The 22,145-nt window shown below is 31.5% G+C and overlaps 1 protein-coding gene across 1 annotated transcript in view; it reads right to left on the bottom strand.

The window, feature by feature from the left end:
• Positions 1–8,518: 8,518 nt before the first annotated feature.
• Positions 8,519–22,145, bottom strand: part of LOC130900525 (probable multidrug resistance-associated protein lethal(2)03659) — a 49,670-nt gene continuing 36,043 nt past the window's right edge. Inside the window, exons 10-12 of the mRNA XM_057811217.1 lie at positions 21,063–21,574; positions 15,674–15,836; positions 8,519–8,814 (exon numbers count right to left, since the gene is read on the bottom strand). Of these exons, the coding sequence (XP_057667200.1) occupies positions 8,519–8,814; positions 15,674–15,836; positions 21,063–21,574 (971 nt within the window). The remainder of the gene's footprint in view (positions 8,815–15,673; positions 15,837–21,062; positions 21,575–22,145) is intronic.

Below are 22,145 nucleotides of genomic sequence, written 5' to 3'. Positions count from 1 at the left end.
AAAGTAATATGAACAGATAATAGTACCAGTTAATGATGGAAAACTAAATGCTGACAGCATAAACAATATCCCAGAACCCCATGTAGTGCCCTATATGCCTCATATCGGTGACAACTCTGTGCTAATGCACGATAATATTCGTCCACATGCTGCTAGAGTGGTTCGGCAGTACTAAGAAGAGATCAAGACACCCACCCTGAATTGAGCTGCACGTAGCCCGGACCTTCACCCAAAAGAGCATATCTGAGACCATCTAGGATGGCCAATTCAGCAACATCTAGCACCAACAAGAACACTAGATGATCTTAAAAAGGTTCTTTATAACTTCTGGGAAAACATGCCGCAAGGATACGTCCAGAACCTGTTTAAAAGCCTTCCAAGACGAATGGAAGCTGTAATTAGAGCGAGGGTCGGCAACACACGCTATTAGAAATTCATTGGCTGATTTTAGTTTAAGCACCGTTAATTTTTTTGTGTAGATGTTTTGTTCAATTTTTTGATATTTTCTTTGGTAAATCAAACTTTTTGTCCTCTGTAGATTAAACTGACATAAAATAAATATTGCAAAAGGCGTATCTATTGGTGCTTTAATTCGTAATAATAATAAAATTCGAAAAACAGGCAACACATTCAAAATATTTTAAAAATAGTGAGTGATGCGATAATTTTTGTGGGCTGTATATTATAAATTTCTAGGATAGCACAGTGTTGTGTGTCTCGTAGCGTCTGTGTGCCTAATTAAATATTATAATCTAATTAGGTATATTGTAGATTTTTCGGAAATATGACTTTGTTTCGACAGCAGAAAAATGAAATTGCACAAAGTAGTAATTAAGGTAAGTGGGATCAACATATGAATTTAATTTCAACTACCTGCCACAAACGAGTGCAAACTTGATAAGTTATTAGATTTTCTAGAAAAGGAAAATATTTAGCAGTATCCCGATAGAAGAATGTCTATAAAATAAAAATTATGCAAGAGTTTGTACGTAGAACACTTTATAATTGGAATGCATCTGATATACTTTCGTATGACGTCGTCCAATACACTAGACAACTAGATTATTATTTTTTTCCTTGTGAATAAGATTATGTGATTCGTAATTCTTATGGAAAAATTTATAGTTTTGAAAAATATTATGTAATCATGAAACTCCGGTTTTATTAACAACACTAAAAGCTCACAAAACACATGTTTCATGTGTCTCCTATGTTCGGAGTCCGGAGTGTCTCTAATCAAAGATCAACAGTAGTCTTGTGGATGGTTCCTATTTTACGCTTTTTAATTTTGGCGTTATCTTGATGAAAACGCTCGTTACTCAAAGCATCCATATTTTGGCAATATAAAAATTGTATTTTCAAGGATATATTACATCTTAATTTATAATATGTAATGAGCGTTTTTTTGAAGAGGTCAGCATATTGAGATTATCAGTAGTTACGCAAAAAGTTTTCAGTAAGTTAGACAAACGCAATGCTAGCTTCTCTTTTTTTATCACTTAAGGTGATAATGAATGCTAGATTAATTTTTTGTCATCGGGTCCAACAAGTACACTTTCAGTCGTTCTCTTAAGAAAACAAATCAACATATGAACTATGACATTCACGGTATACTATAACTACGGATTTCACTGTTTTAGTTGGATTTTAACAATTTTTTCTTTGTGCAAATTTCAAGCTGTGAATTTTTTTTTAGATTATAGAACTGATTAAACTGGAGAAGGCACTGTCTTCTGACTGAGGGAGTGTTTTTGTTACAGAAGACTTCCTCGTGTATTTCACCGTATGATTCGATTTTCTCTAAAAACCATTGATATTGGTCAAGCAAAAAACAGTCTCTTATGTGATTTGTAGATTCGCGCTATACTACTAGTTTATCAAGACGTTGTTGAATATTGTTCATTGAACCAACCTGTTAAATTTTTGTGACATCAGATACAGCAGATGTATGGCACCTAATATGTATCCTGGTTGCGAATATGTTGAAATATGCAAGATAGCACTTAATAAAATGTGAGATAGCCTTTTTTGGCTTCAAGGTGTATATTCACAGCAAATATAACAAAACAAGTCGGGAGAATTAACACATCTTACACGGTTCAACTGTCACCTAACTTTCAAAGATGACTTTGCGAAAATAATTGATGATAACTTCGAGTTACTCAAAGAATTTAATGAAAAAGTGACAATGATATAGAAAAAAATTGGAATTATTTTAGACGTGTATGATAAAAAATTATATTTTTCTTTTAACTCTTGAGGCGCTACCACAACCACAACAGGTTCGGTTCGCGTGACTGTTGCCTAGTAAGAAATACATTTTAGTTGATTATTTTGTCAGTTTTTGAAATATTTAGATGCTTGAATAACTTCGTGTACAGTGCTCATCACATATCTTTCTAACTAAACTAAACTTCGAGAATGGTGTATGAAAAAACGGAAAAAATTGGATTTGGCATCTGTTACTCGAAAGTGATCAAATATCGATTGTTCCTTTGAGAACTGAAATATTCTATTCTATTTGGCGATTTTACACGGTATGCTGCTTTTTTGTAAACAGGATATTAGGGTTAGATTCAATCAATCAATATCAATTACACAAGATTTGAGCAAAAAACGGAGTCACTAACTTCACGTTAAGGTATTGACAAGTCTTTTATTCAAACATCTCAAGTAGTATGTGATATGTAATAGATAACTAGGTAAAGGTCAAATCCACGAGAAATAAATTATTCTCAGTCCATCTATCTACTCAAAAAAGTATTTTTGTGAATTTTAAGTGGATTGTTGTAGTCTAAATATACTTAAACTACAGATTTGTAATTATAATTGAAATTTGTATCGTCTGAAGAACATAAAATGATAAAATATATGGTAAAATCGAAGATTTTAAAAAAGATTTTCACGAATTATGACAAAACAAAAATGCTTGCATTGGAAGCTGTCCTGAATTAGTGGCTATAATAGCATGCACGCATTCATAACACAATAACTGAATCAAGTTCAATATCACATGATTTTCAATATAATTTTATTATTCCTGAAATCGAGAAACAACTCGTGTAAGATAAAAGTCTAGCTCTTCTTCCTATAATATAAACGTGCTGGATAGAATTTGAGTCACGACTTCAGGGAGGCCCCCATAATCTTTCCAATATGTGTATACTAGTTATTTTTAACGTTCGTTCGTAGAAATATGTCTTGGAATCCCTGAAAGGTGTTACAGTGAAGAAGCCGTTGATATTTCTAACAATTTTTGTGGCGATCATCTGAAGCTCGTGAGTGAAACTTGAAATCATCTTCGTAGAATACTTGGTTTCACTTTCTAATCTTTCAATAAACAAGACAATGGTAGCCTACCGTATATATAGTACTTTTTCATTGCACTTCTCAGCTACCGAGAGTGGCTGCTAGAGCTTCTTTAGGGCGAAAAACTAGCATTGTCAGTGTCAGCGTTATTTTTAATGAGGAAAATTATAATTTATAGCGATTTACTCTTGGCTATCGAACGAAAAATTGAGTTTTCAGTGATCGATCCAGAATTGTGGAACTATAAGAAGTTTGCCAACACAATGTTGAGATCGACCATATTTGTCATAACAACCTTTCATTAATTAAGAAAAATTATGAAATTAAATATTTCCACAGCGATTAAAGAGGGAAATTTCGTAACAGTAGCAATAATAAGTACATCGGGATAGATTATATCTTGTCATTTGATTAGTTGGTTTGCTGTTTGAGCTCATTCATCACATCCAAAAAATTACTTTTGGTTCATTCTAGACAGTTTATGGCTCTTTTATCTAAGCTAAATAGGTGGAGACTTTCTGTTGCCATAACATGTTTCTGAAATACTTTGATTATGAGAAGTCTATTATCATATTTCTGTAACCGCGCTGAATTCGAATCTCATTGGGATATCTTTGATGATACTTGTTTCAATATTTGTATTAGTTCATGTATTAAATGAGAGTTTACCTTTGATTTATATGGAAATTAATTCCATATGCGTATTTTCATTTACCACAGTTTATGTATGCAAAAGAGAGCTCTAAGCAATTGTTAGTCTAAGATAAAACGAGACGTAAAATCTGATTTGTTCAACTCCCAGTGGTAGAATAAAGGAGTAAAAAAGCATCTGACAGCGAATTGATTAAAATTTTCTGTGAATGTTATACGGTAATAGTGAAAATCTCATTTTGGTTAAGAGCAGACAATTCTCCGGTGTTCGAATCAAACGACATAGATAATGCAGCACGACAACTCAGGTAAAATTTAATTAAACAAGGGAAGAATGCATTTTCTCTGTAACTCACATGTCCTAATTTGCCATTCTACGAATAAATGATAATGTTTGTATTAATTATTCTCTGATTAGTGAATCTGTTAACTTAAAAAATATAAGATAATGAGATCGCGTACAATTTTCCTATAAAACTATCATAAGGATGATAGTAAAAGGTTTGGATGATAAAAGCTCCAAATATTCATTCGTATTAATATTTATTGATACATAGTTCAAAGAGGACAAACACAACAATAAAACCAAAAACCAATTAGTTGAAACGAACAATTCGACATTGAAAAATATGGTTATTGAGAAGATTACAAATTGGATATATCTTATAAAGAGACAAAACTTTTAAAATGTGCAAGTTTCAATATATTGTCAACACCTCAACACCCCCAAGTTATTTTCGATATAATGAACCTAAGATTTAAGAAGTTGACTTAGATCAACGATTTTGTTATTCATTATTACAAACAGAAATATTGGTAAATAACAATTATGATGCTATCCACACAATTTCTCATGTGAAGTACATACATCTATACTAATATAAAACTGAAGAGTTTGTTTGTTTGTTTGAACGCGCTAATCTCTGGACTTCTAGTTCGAATTGTACGATGTTCCATTTAACGAGCGACCAACACAAAATTCATAATTTCAATTTCCTTTAATCATGTTTTTTTCTCCATTAAATTTGATATTTCATCCTCGCTGTTTGATAATTGATCAAGTATCAATCGATCAGTTATCCCCTCCAGGTGTCTACCGTTCTTACCTCTCATCCAGCAAACATCACGGAGTAGGAATGAGAACGAAGCCGGTCTCCTGTTGTATCTATCATTTTGATTTTTCTGCACAACTCTCATGTTAATTTTAGTCTCATCGTAAAAGTATCATTAATTTTCAGCGCAATGATTATTTATTCACAATTAATAACTGAAAATACAGTTTTTATTCTCATGTAAATAAACAAGTGTTGTGAACTCCCGCCAACATCGGCAATTATCGTACCTGTACATATTGTATTTAACATTTTTTGCAAATAGTTGTAATTCAAAAAAGAAACGTGTTCTTGTTTTATAATTGTGAAAGTTCAGTCAAATAATAAGTAAAGGAATATAATATTGAGTCACTCTTTTTCACCAATAAGTATTTTAACTTGTTCTATAAATAAGTTATATGTACAGTCAGCAATACAAGCAACACGCAAATAGACCAATTTGAGTTATCAAACAATCAAATCTAGAGTCTTGCAAGATATAGAGCGCAGATTCATAGTCAACAGACGTAGAGGAATTGACCAACAACTCCAACAAGTTTTCGAGCATTAACATCAGATTTAATTCTTCGACTAGTATTCCAGTATAAGCTTGATGTTGAATATTTCGCTCATTCTAAAGTGGTTATTGGTCTACTCTATGTGACATGTTCTCGCATAATCAATCATAAAAATATGAATAATTATTTTTGATGTTTAGATAGCTATCGAGAATTTTGATTTGAAATATATTCGTTATTTTAATAAAGATTACTTTATTAACCTATAGAAAGTATACTTCCATTGTCTATGACACTTTCGATTATAAGTACATACCTACACATTTATAGTAAGTTAGTTATTTTTATTGAACTAGAAAAATATTTCTTAGATATAACTAAATACAGTAAGTGCTGGATACGTCGTGTTGTTTAATCCCTTTGCATTCTATTACTTTCTTTGCTAATAAGCATCACTTCCGGAGAATACAGAAGAAGAAAAAAGAAATGACAATTGTAATTATACAGCTACCCATCTCATATAAGTGATTAGAAAAAATACTTATTATGTATCACACATGTGACATTTTTGCAGCGGCACTTTATTATATCAATAGATATAAAATCTTCCAGTATATTTTTACTAGAAGGGTTAAATTAAAATATCGTAGCAGGGGGAGGAAAAGATCTTTTTACATATTTTTTCCTTCCACGGGAGTATCTCATACATATAGTATCATCCATTTTTGTTTATCTCTATAACATCTCAAAATATTTTTCATAAATCGATTTGGAGATTGGGAATCAATATATTGAAAACAAATTCCTAATTTGATATCGAATTTCTTTAGCCTATACTTCTGCCAAATGCTCGATACATAATCTATTACTAATAGGAACTAAATTTTTTCCGTTTCAATTACTCATTGTCCTTCCCAGATTTCCATCCAATATGAATACTACGATATTCAATACTCTTAACTAAAGTTCAGTTATATGTGGGGTATTATCAGCTGGGTTTAGATATACATTATATCAGACGTCAAGCTTAGGAGAAGCTGTTACAGGTTCTTTAGTCATTTCTGATACATAAGATTTCACTTTTAGAGTTGAGCTCAATATTTAATTCCAAATTTTGAACGAAACGACGTCATTTCTTTCTATATCCATTTCAACTAATATATTTGTTCCACTGGTGCTTTCAGTGTTGAAATATATTTATACTTATCTATAGAAACGCATAAAAAGTCCTTCGTTTTTTCTGCGACCTCTTCTATGTTATGAAATCGGGGTCCTTTGGTGCTTTTTTCACGCCTGGAAATTCGACAAGTCAAGGGACAAGGTCAAGCGGATCATAACACTTCTTCAATGCACAACAATTTTAGGTGTCCACAACGAATTTGTCATTAATCGATATTTCGATATTATTACACCCAGCACACCATTCGTAAACTTCAGTTTTTACCAAAGCGTTTTGTTTGTAAGATGTTTTTAACAATAACCATTTTTACTGTGTTGACGTCACATAATGCACTCAATTGGTGAAGAGTTGCGCTATCTAACGTATCGCATAAGAAATTTTTGCTACGGAAGCTCGTCATAGGCACGCTATTTCGATTATTATTGGGCGCTCCCTATTCACGAGAAATCCTCAACCGATAATCTAGGAAAAATAAATTAGCGAAAATCTATCAGGTAAACACTCGCAAAGTTCTCAATACAGTACTCATGATCGACGAAAATGGACGCAGTAGTAACTTGGGAGACAATACTTTAGCATTCTTGAAAAATATTATGAAGACCTATTCTGGAAATGGAAATTTGGAATTACCAAAACGAAACTTCAACCAGACATCGTTTAGAATACGGGTGGACTTGAAAATACTTCTGATATATTGGAGAAAAAATTTCGGATTTTCGAAAAACCAATAGAATTACTACCAGAAACATGCTACCTAGCTAATGAGGACTTGTATGTCTTTAATTGTATATCCTCTGTAGCTTGATAATAACGATTTCTTGTGGTTTCTCATTTCACAATGAGTAATTGCATTAAGAAACTGCTTCCACGTATCGTGACTTTGTGTCTAGGTTTATGGCTCAAAATCACCAAGGTGCAGAATTGGATGTAACCCCTATTATCACACACATACCGTTTTGTTCAAACAAAATATATTTTTTTATTTATAGAAATGCAAAAATAGCTTGTCCACTAGCGCATAAGCCATTTCAATGCATCGAAAATTTTAAAATAAAAAAAAATAATGAAACAGCCATTTCGTGTCAAATGCCAGACGAAGCGAACAATAACAAAACTGGCTGTCAGTCTATTCTTCGGCATGAATTTTATCTAAGTGGTAAGAACCTTTCAATTCATTATTCGTAGAGCGTTAATCAATAGTTTGTCAACTCATGAAAATGTTTACTCTATTTATTTATTTATAAAATTCTCTTTTACATAACAAAATATTGACAAAGTCAGGTTGTATTTAAGATGGCTGCTATATAAATAACGCCTACGCTTATTTCGGAAACGTTCCTGGGTATGATCGCATGTTCCCGAAATGACAGTCGCGTTCTTAGATTGATAATCAATGTTTCTAAGGGCGATTCACTCTCAACTTTTTATATTATGGCAAGAATGTGAAGCGATGTTTCTAAAATTTTGACGTTTGAAATCAATTATTCATCCGTACAATTCCTATTTGTCCCATAACCTGATTATCTAAAGTCTCCATTGTGATTTGAGCTTGTGTCATTACTACTAGAAATAATGAACATAATTAAAGCAAATCGTGTTAAATGAAAATAAGTCTTCAATAATAAGTTAAAACAGTACATTTTATTATGAAAGAAAAAAATATTTGATATATATACAATAACATTTAAAACAGTTTGATGCATATTCTAAATTCATAAAACTAAAAATTATTGAAATGTATCATTGATAAATCAAATTGAAATTATCTCTCAGTTATTATTTTTAGAAAAGTTTTCTCTAGCTATAGCTTCTAAATTTAGAGCTGTCGTACTACCAGTTTCTCTAACTAAATCATAAAACGTTCCTTTTTTTAATAATAATGAATATGGATGTCCAAATTCTACTGCTTCACCACCTTCCATTACTAAAATTTTATCAGAGTCCATAATAGTATGTAGTCTATGAGCAATGGTGAGAACAGTACAATTTTCAAATTTCTCTCTAATCGTACTTTGAATAATCTCATCTGTCATTGGATCTACATTTGCGGTTGCTTCGTCTAAAACTAAAAAAATAATATTAGATAATTAAAATTGAATATTTCTCTCGGAAATGGCCATTCATTCAAAAACACCACGATACTTCTACTCCCTATTAATTACTTTGTATCCGACCTCAACACAACATAGTACGTTCAGAACATAGAGCCGTTGCAACAAAAGATGTATTGAGATGAAAGTATGTTGTTTTGGCCCATAAATTTGTACAGGCATATTTATTTTTCTACAAATCACCATGAATGTTGTCCATCAACCCAGATAGTAATTTTACAATCAAAGAATCACACCAGATGAGAAAAAAGCCCACTAGCAACACGCCCTCCTGCGCCACGTGTCGAATCTGTTCATAAGAGTATGTTCTTTCATTTAGTTCAATTTTCTACGTACACACTCAGCCCACCACATACCACGCCATCCTACGTGGGAGGATTCAAAATTCTCACCATGCTTTTCACGATTTTTGTTGATTTTATAGTCCCAAAATCTTCTTTTTCTCTTACTGTGTAAAACCACAGCCGCGGCAGCACATTCTTCTAAAAACTCAAGGTCAATAGACTTCTAGTCCTCTTTTATATGAAATCACTAAAAAGGAAGCTTTTTTCGTTCAAAAACCCCATAGTCACTAGTAACTTCTTTGTCAAACAATGAATTTCTCGGTTTGTTGTAGAACTGTACATCCATTGATTTGGATTTTCAGGATCCCTTGGTTTACTCCAAAACCCAAACCAAAACCCAAGTGACAGACTTGCGTCCTTGATGATCTTAGTTATGAACTTCTATTCCTGCACTGCACTTATTTTGCCATAGATATCAGCAGCACTGCATCCAATATCTTCACGAATACGAACCACTACTCGCAACCCACAATTGTTGGAAACATTGGGCAAATTTCAGAAAAATGCACCTAGTATCATCGAAAACAGTACTTTGTCCGAAAAATATTGGTTTTAGCAACAACTACAATCAATTTTTTCAGTATTTTCTAATTTTCTAATTAAACATTGAATGAAGTGTACATACCAACATTTTATCATTACTCAAAAATAGTCAAACAGTCCATCCGTTAAGGTGTCTGCGCAATTATGGTGAGAAGGGTTCGATACTCACACCCCCAAACACATTTTTTCATTTCTTCTAAAACTCTTTAGAAGGTTTGCGCCTTTCTGAAGCACAAATTACACATTTTAACTGGAAATTGAGCAATAACTGGAAGGTATTTTATTTTATAACTCTCATAATTACAACGATTATTACCAAGAAGATGGGCTACGAATTAATCATCAGTTCAAAAAGTAAGTTATACACATTATCAGGTCTTAGGTGCCAAACCTTTAATGTTAAAAATTAACGAGGTTCTTATTATTATTGGTATTTATACTGAAAACTACAGAGTCCAATACTATTTTCCACGTACGTCTTTGCTAGCATAAAAATCATAATAGATATCTTCTAGGATTTTTTTATTTTTCAGATTAGTCTGATATGGAGAGCTATTTTAAGTATGAGCTGGAGGAAGACTTAAAAAGGGGACAGTTCCTCACAAATTTCAATGTCAACAAGAAAAGGTAGATATATCCGAAATATCTGAAGTACAAAAATGGAATAAAATAAAATATTTTGAAACTCTTGAGCAAAGACAAAGAACTAATTACCTCGACCTCAGAGGCAACCAAAAAACCAGATGAGGTATTTCTTGCTTGCTGAGTAAACAAAATAGTAAGTAGTAAGCTTAAAAATGTATGACCAGTGTCTGAAAATAACAAAGAAAAGTGAAGCTACGAAATAAAGTTATTCATAAATCAACCATGACTGATATAAATTAATTTAAGCAAGGGAGAAAAATAATATTATGTATAGATACAGTATCAGTTTGTAGTATGAGTGAACCATCTACTAATCTCTCCACAGATGAAATGTATAACCCTGATAGAGATTCTTTACATTAATTACAATATTGTTATAACTCGTTTCCAACATGAAACCGGCCCAGTCGAGTTATAATGGAATTCTGAGATTTGGCGAAGTCGCGGCCCGTTAATAGTTTTTTCCATATAATTTTTTATCATGGAAAGCGATGTGTTTACATTGTTTGTTTTGAAGTAATTTCTAGGAAGGTATTTTTATTTATTTGTTTCTAGAACTTTTGAGAATTTTTTTTTGGTATATAAACGATTTCCTTCAACGGAGTTAGTTCATTTATAATACATATTTATAGTGGACAGAAGGAAATAGAAAAGTAGCCGTAGAATTTAAATAAATTACAAAAGTTAGCTAAGTGTTAGTGATAAGTAAATTATTATAAGTTATTTAAGTGTAGTGAAAAGTGTTTCACTAAATTAAGAACGTGAGAGACAGTGTTTATATATTCACTCCACAATTAGAATAAGTGTAAATAAATAAGAAAGACATTACAAAATATACTGATATTACACTACCAATATACACTAATTAAATTTATTATTTCTTAACGTACAGATGAAACAATGTAAAACACTGCAATAATAACACAATCAAGATATCTAGTAAGTACTCAGCAGGCGCGGATTGCAGTGAGTTGTGTGGTGACGTCACAATCTGCTACGGACCGTGAAATTTACGAGAATTAGAAATGTCTGTAAATTCATTGATATTTGGTCTTTAAGCGATTTTGTATCCCTTTTAAAATTCTTCGTTGTATTATAGCAATTATAGATACATTCTTTTTATTCCAACTCTAATTTCATATTGGTACACGCAACTATATCGTTTCGTTTTTTCGTTTTTGAGAAATTTTTCTTTTGTTTCTTAATATTAATTCTGCTAAGTTACAGACTAAGGAAGATACTAATTTCCTTCAATATTTCGACAGATTATTATTCAACCATTCACTAGAAATATCTCTCCACCAATAGAGAATAATCCTGATTACAAATCCTTTCGTATTATGAAGCTTATTTTGGATTTTATAAAAAATTTATGGAAGGTTTAATTTCTATTGAATTCTCAGACCATTGAAAAATTTAATTAAATGGTTTAATTTCAATCAATTTTAATACATTTTTTGAGATTAGGACATAGAATTAGTGGTTTTTTTAAAACACTGTTTTTTTAATTCGTGAGAATAACCTTCAGATAGAATTCACTCAGAAATTCTCAAATTTTAGAGGGACTGGAAGTGATGTTGGTCGGTGTATGATATTTGATTGTCATTTGGAAGCTTATTGTGTACTTTGAATTTGTGTCAAATGTATTTTAACTTGCGACTTTTTCACTCCTAAATGATAAAATATGTAGCGTTTTGGGTAGTTTGAGATAAAGTGGATAGCCAAATAATAGAAGACCAACAGCATTAACAACGGAATGGTAAGGTTAAAAATGAAAGCAAATCCATATCAGATGGAAAACTCTAGCTCACACGGTTTTCATACCTCCGTTTAAAGTTATTATTTATTTACAATTTAGGCTATAAAGAATGATAGAAATATTTTGTCACGTCTTGTTTTAGAAAAACTGTAGTATAAAAGCTGAATACAAAACAGTAACAAAATAATTGAAAATGATAAAATTTGGACTCTATAGTTTTTCGGGTCAGACCTACAGTAATCCCTTGATGTATTTTCTTCTTCAGAATTCCTGTTGAATGTTCTTCCGAAATCTCTGAATATTTATAGAAAACGCTCTCTCTCTCTCTCCATCACTTACGTTATTAGGGTGAAATGTTAAATGTGAATATATAAAATGCGTCTTCAATTACATATTCACTCCTATCTGTTGTAATTTTTTAATAAATTAGCTACAATATCAAAAACCCTTCGACAACTTTTTTGGTTGATCTCTAATTGAACTTTTCGTTAGAAGATGAGATATTTTAAAAATAAGGATATTTTATAACTTAACGAATCTGAGGGCTAATGACTATTTCCTCTTTTAGTCCTTTTGTTATATTTGGAAATATTTTTTGCAAATACTACAATGTATCAATATTTTTTTCTGATAATTCTTACAAGGTTATTCATATGCTCCAATTTAATGTGTAAACGGGATAGAATACTATTTTTTTTCGATCTATTAGTGGAGTATAATAGGTTTTCGAATAGGTCATTCCTTTTTTACAAAATGATGCTCCCCGACTTGTTGTTCCATAGGCAAAGGAAATAAGACTATTTGTAACTAGTAAACACATTAACAAACCGATGACTTTGAGGTTGCTGCACACTTTCCAGTAACATTCTTCATATTTCCATTGTTATCTCTAGAGTTCTCAAGAAGATCTGCTCTAGAGCTTATTAGTTGTAAATATTTGTTGAAAGCAATTAATTGGGATTTTTAATCATTTTCATAATGGCTAGATTGAATTTATAGCAATTGTAACCGACTAGAATGTATATATAATTTCCAAGTGCCATATTGGTGAAACAATTCTACCGTTTTTCCAAAAAACACGAGGTTATCTTGGAAAATCCGACAAACTGAAGAATTGTATTTTCTAAACTATCCACAAACATACTTTCTACTAAACATTTCAACTACTCGTAAATTTTAAACGATATATTGAAGTTTGATTAGAATTAACGTATATTAATCTTCTGTGAACATGTGGGGTAGTTGATAGGAATGTTTTGGTTGAAGAAAACATAATAGAGTATGTCTGCTGGTAGTTTTAGGATCAAGGAAGGTAGGATGACATATAAACATTTGTTTCTGTAAATTAAACAAACTGCTGATACAGATCTTTATTATGAACAATTAGAGATCGAGTGAAGCCAGCTAGAAGTTATTCATTGTCAACAGAAAATACGTTTTCTGGAACACGAAAAAGCAATACCGTAGTTTACTAGATGGATTGACACCTGCGGCTCGCGAGCTACATGCGCCTTTTTAGGTGTGAAACTGAGGCTCTTTATTTCTATACTCAAATAGAATTGGTTTTATAAAAGAAATCGTTAGGCACGATTTGATCTCGCTTTTTATCGCCTCCTCTTTCGTAACACATACGTTCATCTGAAGAACTGTTTCGTGATTTCAAAATCAAACCAGATATGTTCAAATGTAACATATTTGCAGGTGGAAGATATTCAACTTTCTTCTGCCTTATCACTTGCCACCGATGACATAATAGATACTACCAGATATATATCTTCTCAAGGTCCAAAAGAAGAAATTCTAGGATCGCTACCACTCTCGGGACAAACTGCAGGGAAAGATAAAGGGAATGCTGTGCAAAAATTCCTTGATGAAAATGGGATCAATTTGAATAAAATCGTTCCAATAGCAACTGATGATAAAGGAGCAACAACGATTCTTTGGAGTAAAATAAACCAGCGAATTCTGAATTTTTAGAGCATTATACTCTAAGAAGCGCTTTGTGCCCAAATATTTCCGGCGAAAATAGCTGAGGTTACGGATTTAGTAATTAAAATTGTTAATAGTATCTTGTCAAAAGCACTGCCAGTTTAAAGAATTGTTAAAAGAAATAGAGATTCAGAATTCCGACATTCTTCTCCATGATAATATGCAATTGGTTTCCTAAGGTAAGGTATTGAACGTTTTGCTTTGTGCTTAAATAAAATGAAATTGAAAAGGCATTAATCACCCTGGATTAAAGAGCCACAAATAATTACAAAGATTTTTCTTTATGGTGGATATCATGGTGAATCTCACAGCAAACTTAAATGAACTAAGTATAAAAATGTAAGGAGAGAAAAACCCAGCCTATCTTCTGGTAAAATTATTGGTTTGTTTTAAATAAAATTCAATATTTTTGTAGAAGATAGCAACAGTTACTGTTCTGGATATATTACTTCATTTTCAATTTTTAAAATCATATCGTGTTAAAACCAGTACAATTATTAACACGAATTACTTCATTACAAAAAATTGGACATGAATTTACTGATAAATTTGAGCAACTCAAAACCAACAAAACCATTTATAGTAAATCCTCTCCACACAAATAGTAAGGAAATCTATGTTAAGGCATTTGGACTTGAAACTGGATCTCTAGAAATGCAATTGATCGATTTAAGAAGTAAAGCTTTGTGGAGTGGAAAATTTGCAGAGTTGAAAAGCCGCTATTTGAAGCTCTTATAGAGTAGACTTCAAGATAGCTACAGTGAGGTAAAGAAGTAAAAGTAAAAATAAGACACAAGCTAACAAATGAAAATTTAGAGTCATGTTTGTAACTTAAAACAAATTATGAACCGAATTTATCCAAACTTTCTAAAACTATGCAAAGTCAACGCTCCCATTGCATTTGTTCGCCCAATTGTTTGTTATTGAAATACAAGCTAGCGCTGTGAGTAAATGTTCAATTACTTTTTTTTTATTCTAATGATTCTATTTATATATGTATGTATATTATCTAATTTGGATAGAAGATTAGTTTTTTTATAAAAAAATGTCTGCGAGTACTATTTATTATGAGAACAAGAAATTTTCTGGCTCTTTAAAAACTTTAAAATTTTGTGAATTGTAAGTGTTGGATCTCCTAGCTTAAAAGTTTGTCGACCTCTATATTAAACGAATATTTGGAAAAATTGATGATTTGAAGGGGGCGGGGTACTGCCTTGTTAACCATACTCACTCGATTTCGCATTCTGGAATTACCATTTATTCTGATTAATACAGCATTCTATCAGTGACAAAAAATACAAACTAGTTGGCAAAATGTTATTGATAACGGAGATTATCACATAATTTAATAAAAAAAATACTGTTGAGCATTAATTCATTCAATTTTGATTTAAGAAAACGACATTACTTTCCGATCTTCCTTTTAGGTAAACAAATGAATGGTGTATTTGTAACCAAAAAAATTTGTCACTCGATATCGAGTAATAGGTACTCTTTGTAATACACTTAACATATAGTAATAGAAATAAATACCTAATATCTTATTTTTTCTTATAATAGCTCTGGCTAGGCATAGTAATTGTCTCTGACCTAAGCTAAAGTTTATTCCACCTTCTGCTATTTTACTTTCCAAACCTGCCGGAAGTTCGTCCACAGCATTTCTTAATTCCACTTTCTCTAACACCTGCCACAGCTCCTAAAATATTTGTCCATATACTATAGCAAATAAACCCTAGAAGTGAAAAGAAGCATTTCACTTTCCAAGAAATAAGTAACAGCTTAAAAATGTATCAGATATAAATAACTGCAAGCTTGAATCGTTCAATAAATAAATATTTATTTTTTTTAGCCAATTTCAAAAAACCATAAAAGGTTTCGTTGCTTGGTAATTCTAATATTTTGTTGAATGTGAACAAGAGTTTGAATTTGTTCACTTATGGAGTTAACATATTTATTTTGTTACGACATTTGAAGTCGATCATAGTCTGTTGTATTATACAGAGGAGAATTCATTAATAGTATTATTATATACTTTCATTATTTGGTGATATTAGAATTGTTTACACTAGTCAAATTTCCCATTGTTAATTGTTTAAAAATAATTTTATCTGTTGTTAAATGTACCCATTATATGTCTGCTTGCTCGACCTTAATAATACCCATCATTCTTGATTTAGCTATATTATATTGTTTTGCCGCAAAAAATTGGTTTTTATAATTTTGCCTTGTGAAACACTACTAAATATTTTCAATTTAGTCTTGTATATAAAAAGGATGTTCTTGATTTCAGGTTTCTTCTGTTTTAAAACAAGTTTTTTTAATAATTTTGGAAGAAAGATAAAATTTGACGTTTCGACTTTTCTTTGAGGCTTTATCAATACCATTTTTTGATAAAGACTTAAAGAAAAGTCGAAACGTCAAATCTCATCTTCTCCAAAAAATTATAAAAAATATAAAAAATCACGAACATTTAGATACATGAAAACCGAATACATACATTTTTGTGTTGATTATTATTGATAAATTATACGGTTATTATAATTTTTGATAATTGTCTATGTTTAAATGAACAATAATATATTGTATGAAATAATGTAGCAGCATTTTCCATCAAAAAAACAATAAAAATATTTAGTAGTCATGGATAGAGTTTAGTATTCTACTCGCGTATTCATTCGGTGATATAGGTAAAACTCGTCCCGTAAATAATAACCTCCATTATACATTCGTGAATAATGTTGGTATTTGAGGAGTTGATGCAAAAAATTCGGTAGTAAGTAGATCAAGAGAAAATAGTGCTGAAACATAAAAAAATTTTCAAACTATTCAATTGAAAATTATGAATTTTTAATGGATTATTAGGTATATCCATGTAGTATGTGATGGAATAAATAATTCTTCACTACTATCTAAAGACCAGGGGTGGCTCATTCCCAATGGTAAACAATCCGAAACTTTTAAGGACAATCTAAAGATAAAAAAATGAATTTTTTAATCGATTCTTCATCATACAGGCACTCTGTAAGTAAAACGATATTCTAAGATATGCAGTTCACTCAGAAATGTTTGATTATGTTCTAATATCTTCCATAAATAGTTTCAATGAATAATTACATGTTATGATAATTTTCTTTAGTATGTTTCTTTATATCGGTTTTCTTGGCATGTACAACGATCTAAAAATCTACAAATCTCCTAAACTATAAATTTTATCCGGTTTAAAAAGAGAGTACCTTTTTCTTAAAAAATAGATTGAAAAATCCATTTTTGCTATGTTTAGATTGTACAATTTCTTCCTGTAAAAGTTGCGGAGCCTTAATCTTAATCTGATTTCTCAATTTCAAAAGTTTATTACTCAGAAACGACGGGTCATCTACTCACCCCCGAATTTTTTGCATTAAGTTCCGTATTCCGTATTCTATATTTTGATTGTTAATATTACTGAATATAGAATAATAAGTTATCTAATTATAATAAAACTATTAAAAGTTCTCGTAATACATTTTAATTATTCAAGAGAGAATGGTGGTTAAAATGAGAAAACGAAGACAATTTTAACTATAAGTTTCTAAGCTACAGGAATATTCGTGACATTTCCGTACAATTACTCAATTTCGTAGAGCATTGAGGAGAGACTAACTGTTTGTTTGACCACCATTTTATTGAACAAACTCATATTCCCAAATTTTTTAAATAAAAAAAATTTAGTTGGATGAAAGGGTTTTCAATTAATTTAGGTCATACCTCGACTAAATAAGCACATATACTGTTAATTAACAAAATTTTCTGTCAAAAAAGTACTGTTACACAGTGAACCGATATACCCAGTGAATCATTTGATATTTCTCGCTTCCGTTTCTCTTGAAGACAGTGCGACTCAATTAGTTTGTCCTGAAATGCTGTGGGGAGCGTTACTTTAGTTTAGCATATTCTAAAAAAAATAATCCAGCATATTTCACTGGAATATTGCCAGCGCGTTGCCATTTAAATTGTGAGTTTTTTATGGCAGTTAGTTGATTACTTCAGTAGAAGAAAACGGTCAGGCGACAGGTATGAATCGTCTGAAATTATTTCGTTTTCTATTTATATCTGATATGGTGGAAATTTAATAGTGAACCAGTACACACTAAACAGGTGAGTACCACTTACCACTTACCACTATAATCATCTTTTTAGTGTGTGTGAATAAAGATAAAATTTAGCGGAATTTAACAATGGGATTTATAATATAACAGATTAGTGATATATATCTGTTCGTTATTTAAAACAAAATATATAAATAAGTTATTTTAGATTAACGGTTCAGCCTGAATACTTTTAATCGACACAGGAAAATTCTATTTTCTATGGGTACAGACTTTTTACGCGTAACTTGAGACGCTGTAGCAGCGTTGTTTTAAGTGACACGATGGTAATGTGTTTGCGCCATTATAATTTCAGTGACAACGGCACAAATTGATAAAAATTACTTGAAGCGTATACAGTGTGGTGAAACCAAATGGAATGGTATTATCCCGGTTATTGAACGAGAGTTGCTGAAAAGTTTTTGACCTAACAAAGAAACATTTCCAAAGAATGAAGTGACACCATTTATATTTGATTCTGCAGTTGTTTCCATGCTTGTCTACCCTGTGAAATCTTATCGGTAAGATGAAGTCTCATATTTATTAAGGTTTTTGTTTACTTCTACTACCCCTTCCTGATCTTCTAGCTATATGTCCCAGGTACTGCAGATAGATACATGCGGTTTATTCTGGTTAGCAGCCTAGTACGTGGACACATTTCTTGTAATATGTTGGTTCGGTGTTCTGTTCATGATAATTGTAAGAGTAGCCTATAAACCCAAATTCCGAAAGCGGCGAATTTCACTTTCGCATTTCTCAGTGTTGGTCATTAAGGAACCAAGATAGTTAAAATTGTTTACCACTTCGTAGCCTGCAATTTCTGATGTTTGTGGTTCACATACTCCAAACACTCTAACCTTTCCAAATAATAGTTGCCGTCTTATTATAATAATTATTATATATTATATTATTCTATATTTGTTCAAGTACGCCATAACGTCTCGTCTAAAGAGAATATCTCGCCTGCAAGTAAAACTTCAAGAGAAGGAATGGACAAGAGTGGATGGGAATGAATGAATAGGACGTATCAGCTTTCATAATAAAAAACAGTTCGATCGTTCTTTCCATTTCCAGAAAATTTTTGACAACGAATTATTTATACGATAGTTAAACAGAAACTAAGTGTCAGAAATAGCTGAATTTTCCCTTAATACATATGTTTCCCAATTTAATTTATATCGGTGAGTTCAAACATCTGCAGGTCAAGGTGTGAGCTTGTGATACATCGGTTCATTTTCCATTCAAGAACTTTTTCATTTTGAGCCCTATTGGAAAAAATAACAAAATAATTGTATATATTAACCAAATTTGTAACAAAAAAATTATATTTTGAAAATCACGTGATCTAATTTTTTTTACAGAGATCTACATAAATCAGAAAAATCGGCATAAGTCCGGTAGAGCTAATAAGTCTGACAATGCAGTCAGAAAAACGAAGCATGTTCGTGCTTCAGATTGTTGTGTCTGAGTCATGTCCAACTCGCCGCTACCAAATCGTTCAACAGTTCTGCAGTGGAGCTATCGGGAGAACTCCAATTATCCGATCCGATCGAAGGCTGAAACGCATGCACTATATAGTTTTTCGTCTCATCCACGCATTTCATCTTAATGCTCATTTGGAGAATGAATAGGCAGACGAGAATTCGTTAAGTGGCCTGCACGGTCCTATGAAATGACAACCTGTGATTTTTCCTGTGGGGCCCTTTCAAGGACGACGTTTTTGCAATAGGACTACGCACCTTTCGCGACCTCCGAACTGCAATTGAAGAAGAATTTGAAACTCCTCGCGGATAGCTTGATATGCTTCGCCAGACCTGCCTCTCTATTTAGAAACGTTGCCGTAAATGCATTTATGAAGATTAGCATCAATCTGAACAGTTACAGTTACCCTTTTTCGCATCCCTCTTGTAATTTCTTATAATAAATTCGTTTTGACGCTGCGTTTTTTTCTCTTAAAACAAATTTGTTGCCTGACGTATGCTGACCTCTGTGTAAGCTGTGACATCAGTTATCCAGTTTCTAACTCTCAACACTGCAAAAATCGTGTAAACTCAGTCAATGGATTTTGGTCGTCAAAATTTTTGCTATTTCAGCAATTTTAAAAGAAAGGCTTTTTCACTGGATTTGATGAGAACGATGGTACTTGAATGAACACACAGAATTGATCTAGAAATTGATTATGTCGATAGACTTGCTTAGATATATGAAGTTTTGTATCTTTCAATAATGAAAGTAATCAATTAAACTACTCTTTGTCAGTTTTTAACCGCTATTTTTATAAGAAAATGCGTTATTATTATCATTTTTTTCGTCAATCTGTCTGTAACAGCGATTATTTCCTCTCAGGAAGCATGTATATTAGAGCATTATTGATTGAATAAACCAAAATCTAATTTTTCCCAAACAATAAAATTTTATTTAAAGATGCTAAAGATCAACACAAAAATTTGGTAATCCACGATAATGACATACTTTTTATTCGAAATCATAGATTTCTCAAGAATCATTTAAGCTGAAACTCTTTTTGAAGCAACATATAAGGTAGATTTAGTTCCTTAGAGAAGCTACAGTAAACACAATTATTAATGAAGCCTTTGCAAATTAATTGCTCACAAATTGATTCTATTTATAAATATATATAAATATATATAAATATATATAAATATATATAAATATATATATAATAACTTTTTTACATGTTTATTGCATATCAAGAAAATATCATCAATTAATGTTTAGGAAAAAAATGAAATATACTTTTAGATAATACATACAGTAAGAACAAAAAATTTACTCACCTCATCAGAATACTCATCGAAAGGATCTAGATTTTTCCTTAATGTACCTGAAAATAATATGGGCTCTTGAGGAATGATGGATATTTTTGATCTTAACTTTTCTAATTTAATAACACCCGTATCTATATTATCGATTAAGATTTTTCCATCTATATGAGCTAATCGGAAAAGTGCTTGAATTATACTTGATTTTCCCGCTCCAGTTCTTCCTACAATGCCAACTTTTTCTGATGATTTGACATCAAAATTCAGATTATTGAGTACACAAGACTCATCAGGTGCATATTTGAGGAAAACGTTCTCGAATTTAATTTGACCTCTTTCAGGCCAATATTTCCGCGGATCAATTCTGAGGGAATCTTGCTCAGTGGGAAGGTCAGCATATTCTTGTACTCTTTCCACTGACGTCATTTGGTTTTCCAATTCGCTCCATTGTCTGATCCCCCATTGAAATAAGCCTGCTAAGGTTATAGCTTGTGTCAAAGATAGACCAACATTGCCTCCAAATGTTTCTGAAAAAAAAATTATTGTTTCTATGCTTATTCACATTATTAGTTAATCGATTAATCTATATTTGTATGTACGAGTATAAAAGAAAAAATTGGATTTTTACTTGGCTTATATTCAATATAAGATTGAATTTTTTAGGTCAACATTAAGTGTAAACCGTAGATATGTACCTATGTATCATTTACACTGCGATCCAAAAGATCTATTGTTGATTGTTAGAAACTTTCTGCCCTTATTTCCACTAACATTTAAATTAACCGTTTCTGGTCATTTTTATTTTATCTATACGCGATACCGCCGATTCCTGCGTTTTACTGCATAAGTACTCGTATGAATAACTAAAATTATGTCATTATCATCATGGCCATTTTGAATTAACGCTTTTAATAACATTTGAAGATTTAAATTTGATTTTTTGTTTATTTTTAACAAATATAGTCAGAAAATATCTTTCATTATAGTATTGAGGATTTTAAAAGAATTTCTAAGATAGTCAGATAAAAAATAGTAACAAGAAGACTGATCAGAAATAACATTTTTGAATATTGTAGTGAAAATATTCAAGAGATTCCA

This window comes from Diorhabda carinulata, chromosome X (assembly GCF_026250575.1).
Source record: "Diorhabda carinulata isolate Delta chromosome X, icDioCari1.1, whole genome shotgun sequence".
Lineage (NCBI taxonomy): Eukaryota > Metazoa > Arthropoda > Insecta > Coleoptera > Chrysomelidae > Diorhabda > Diorhabda carinulata.
Note: the sequence above shows the minus strand (reverse complement) of the source record. Positions and strands in the feature narration are given on the sequence as shown.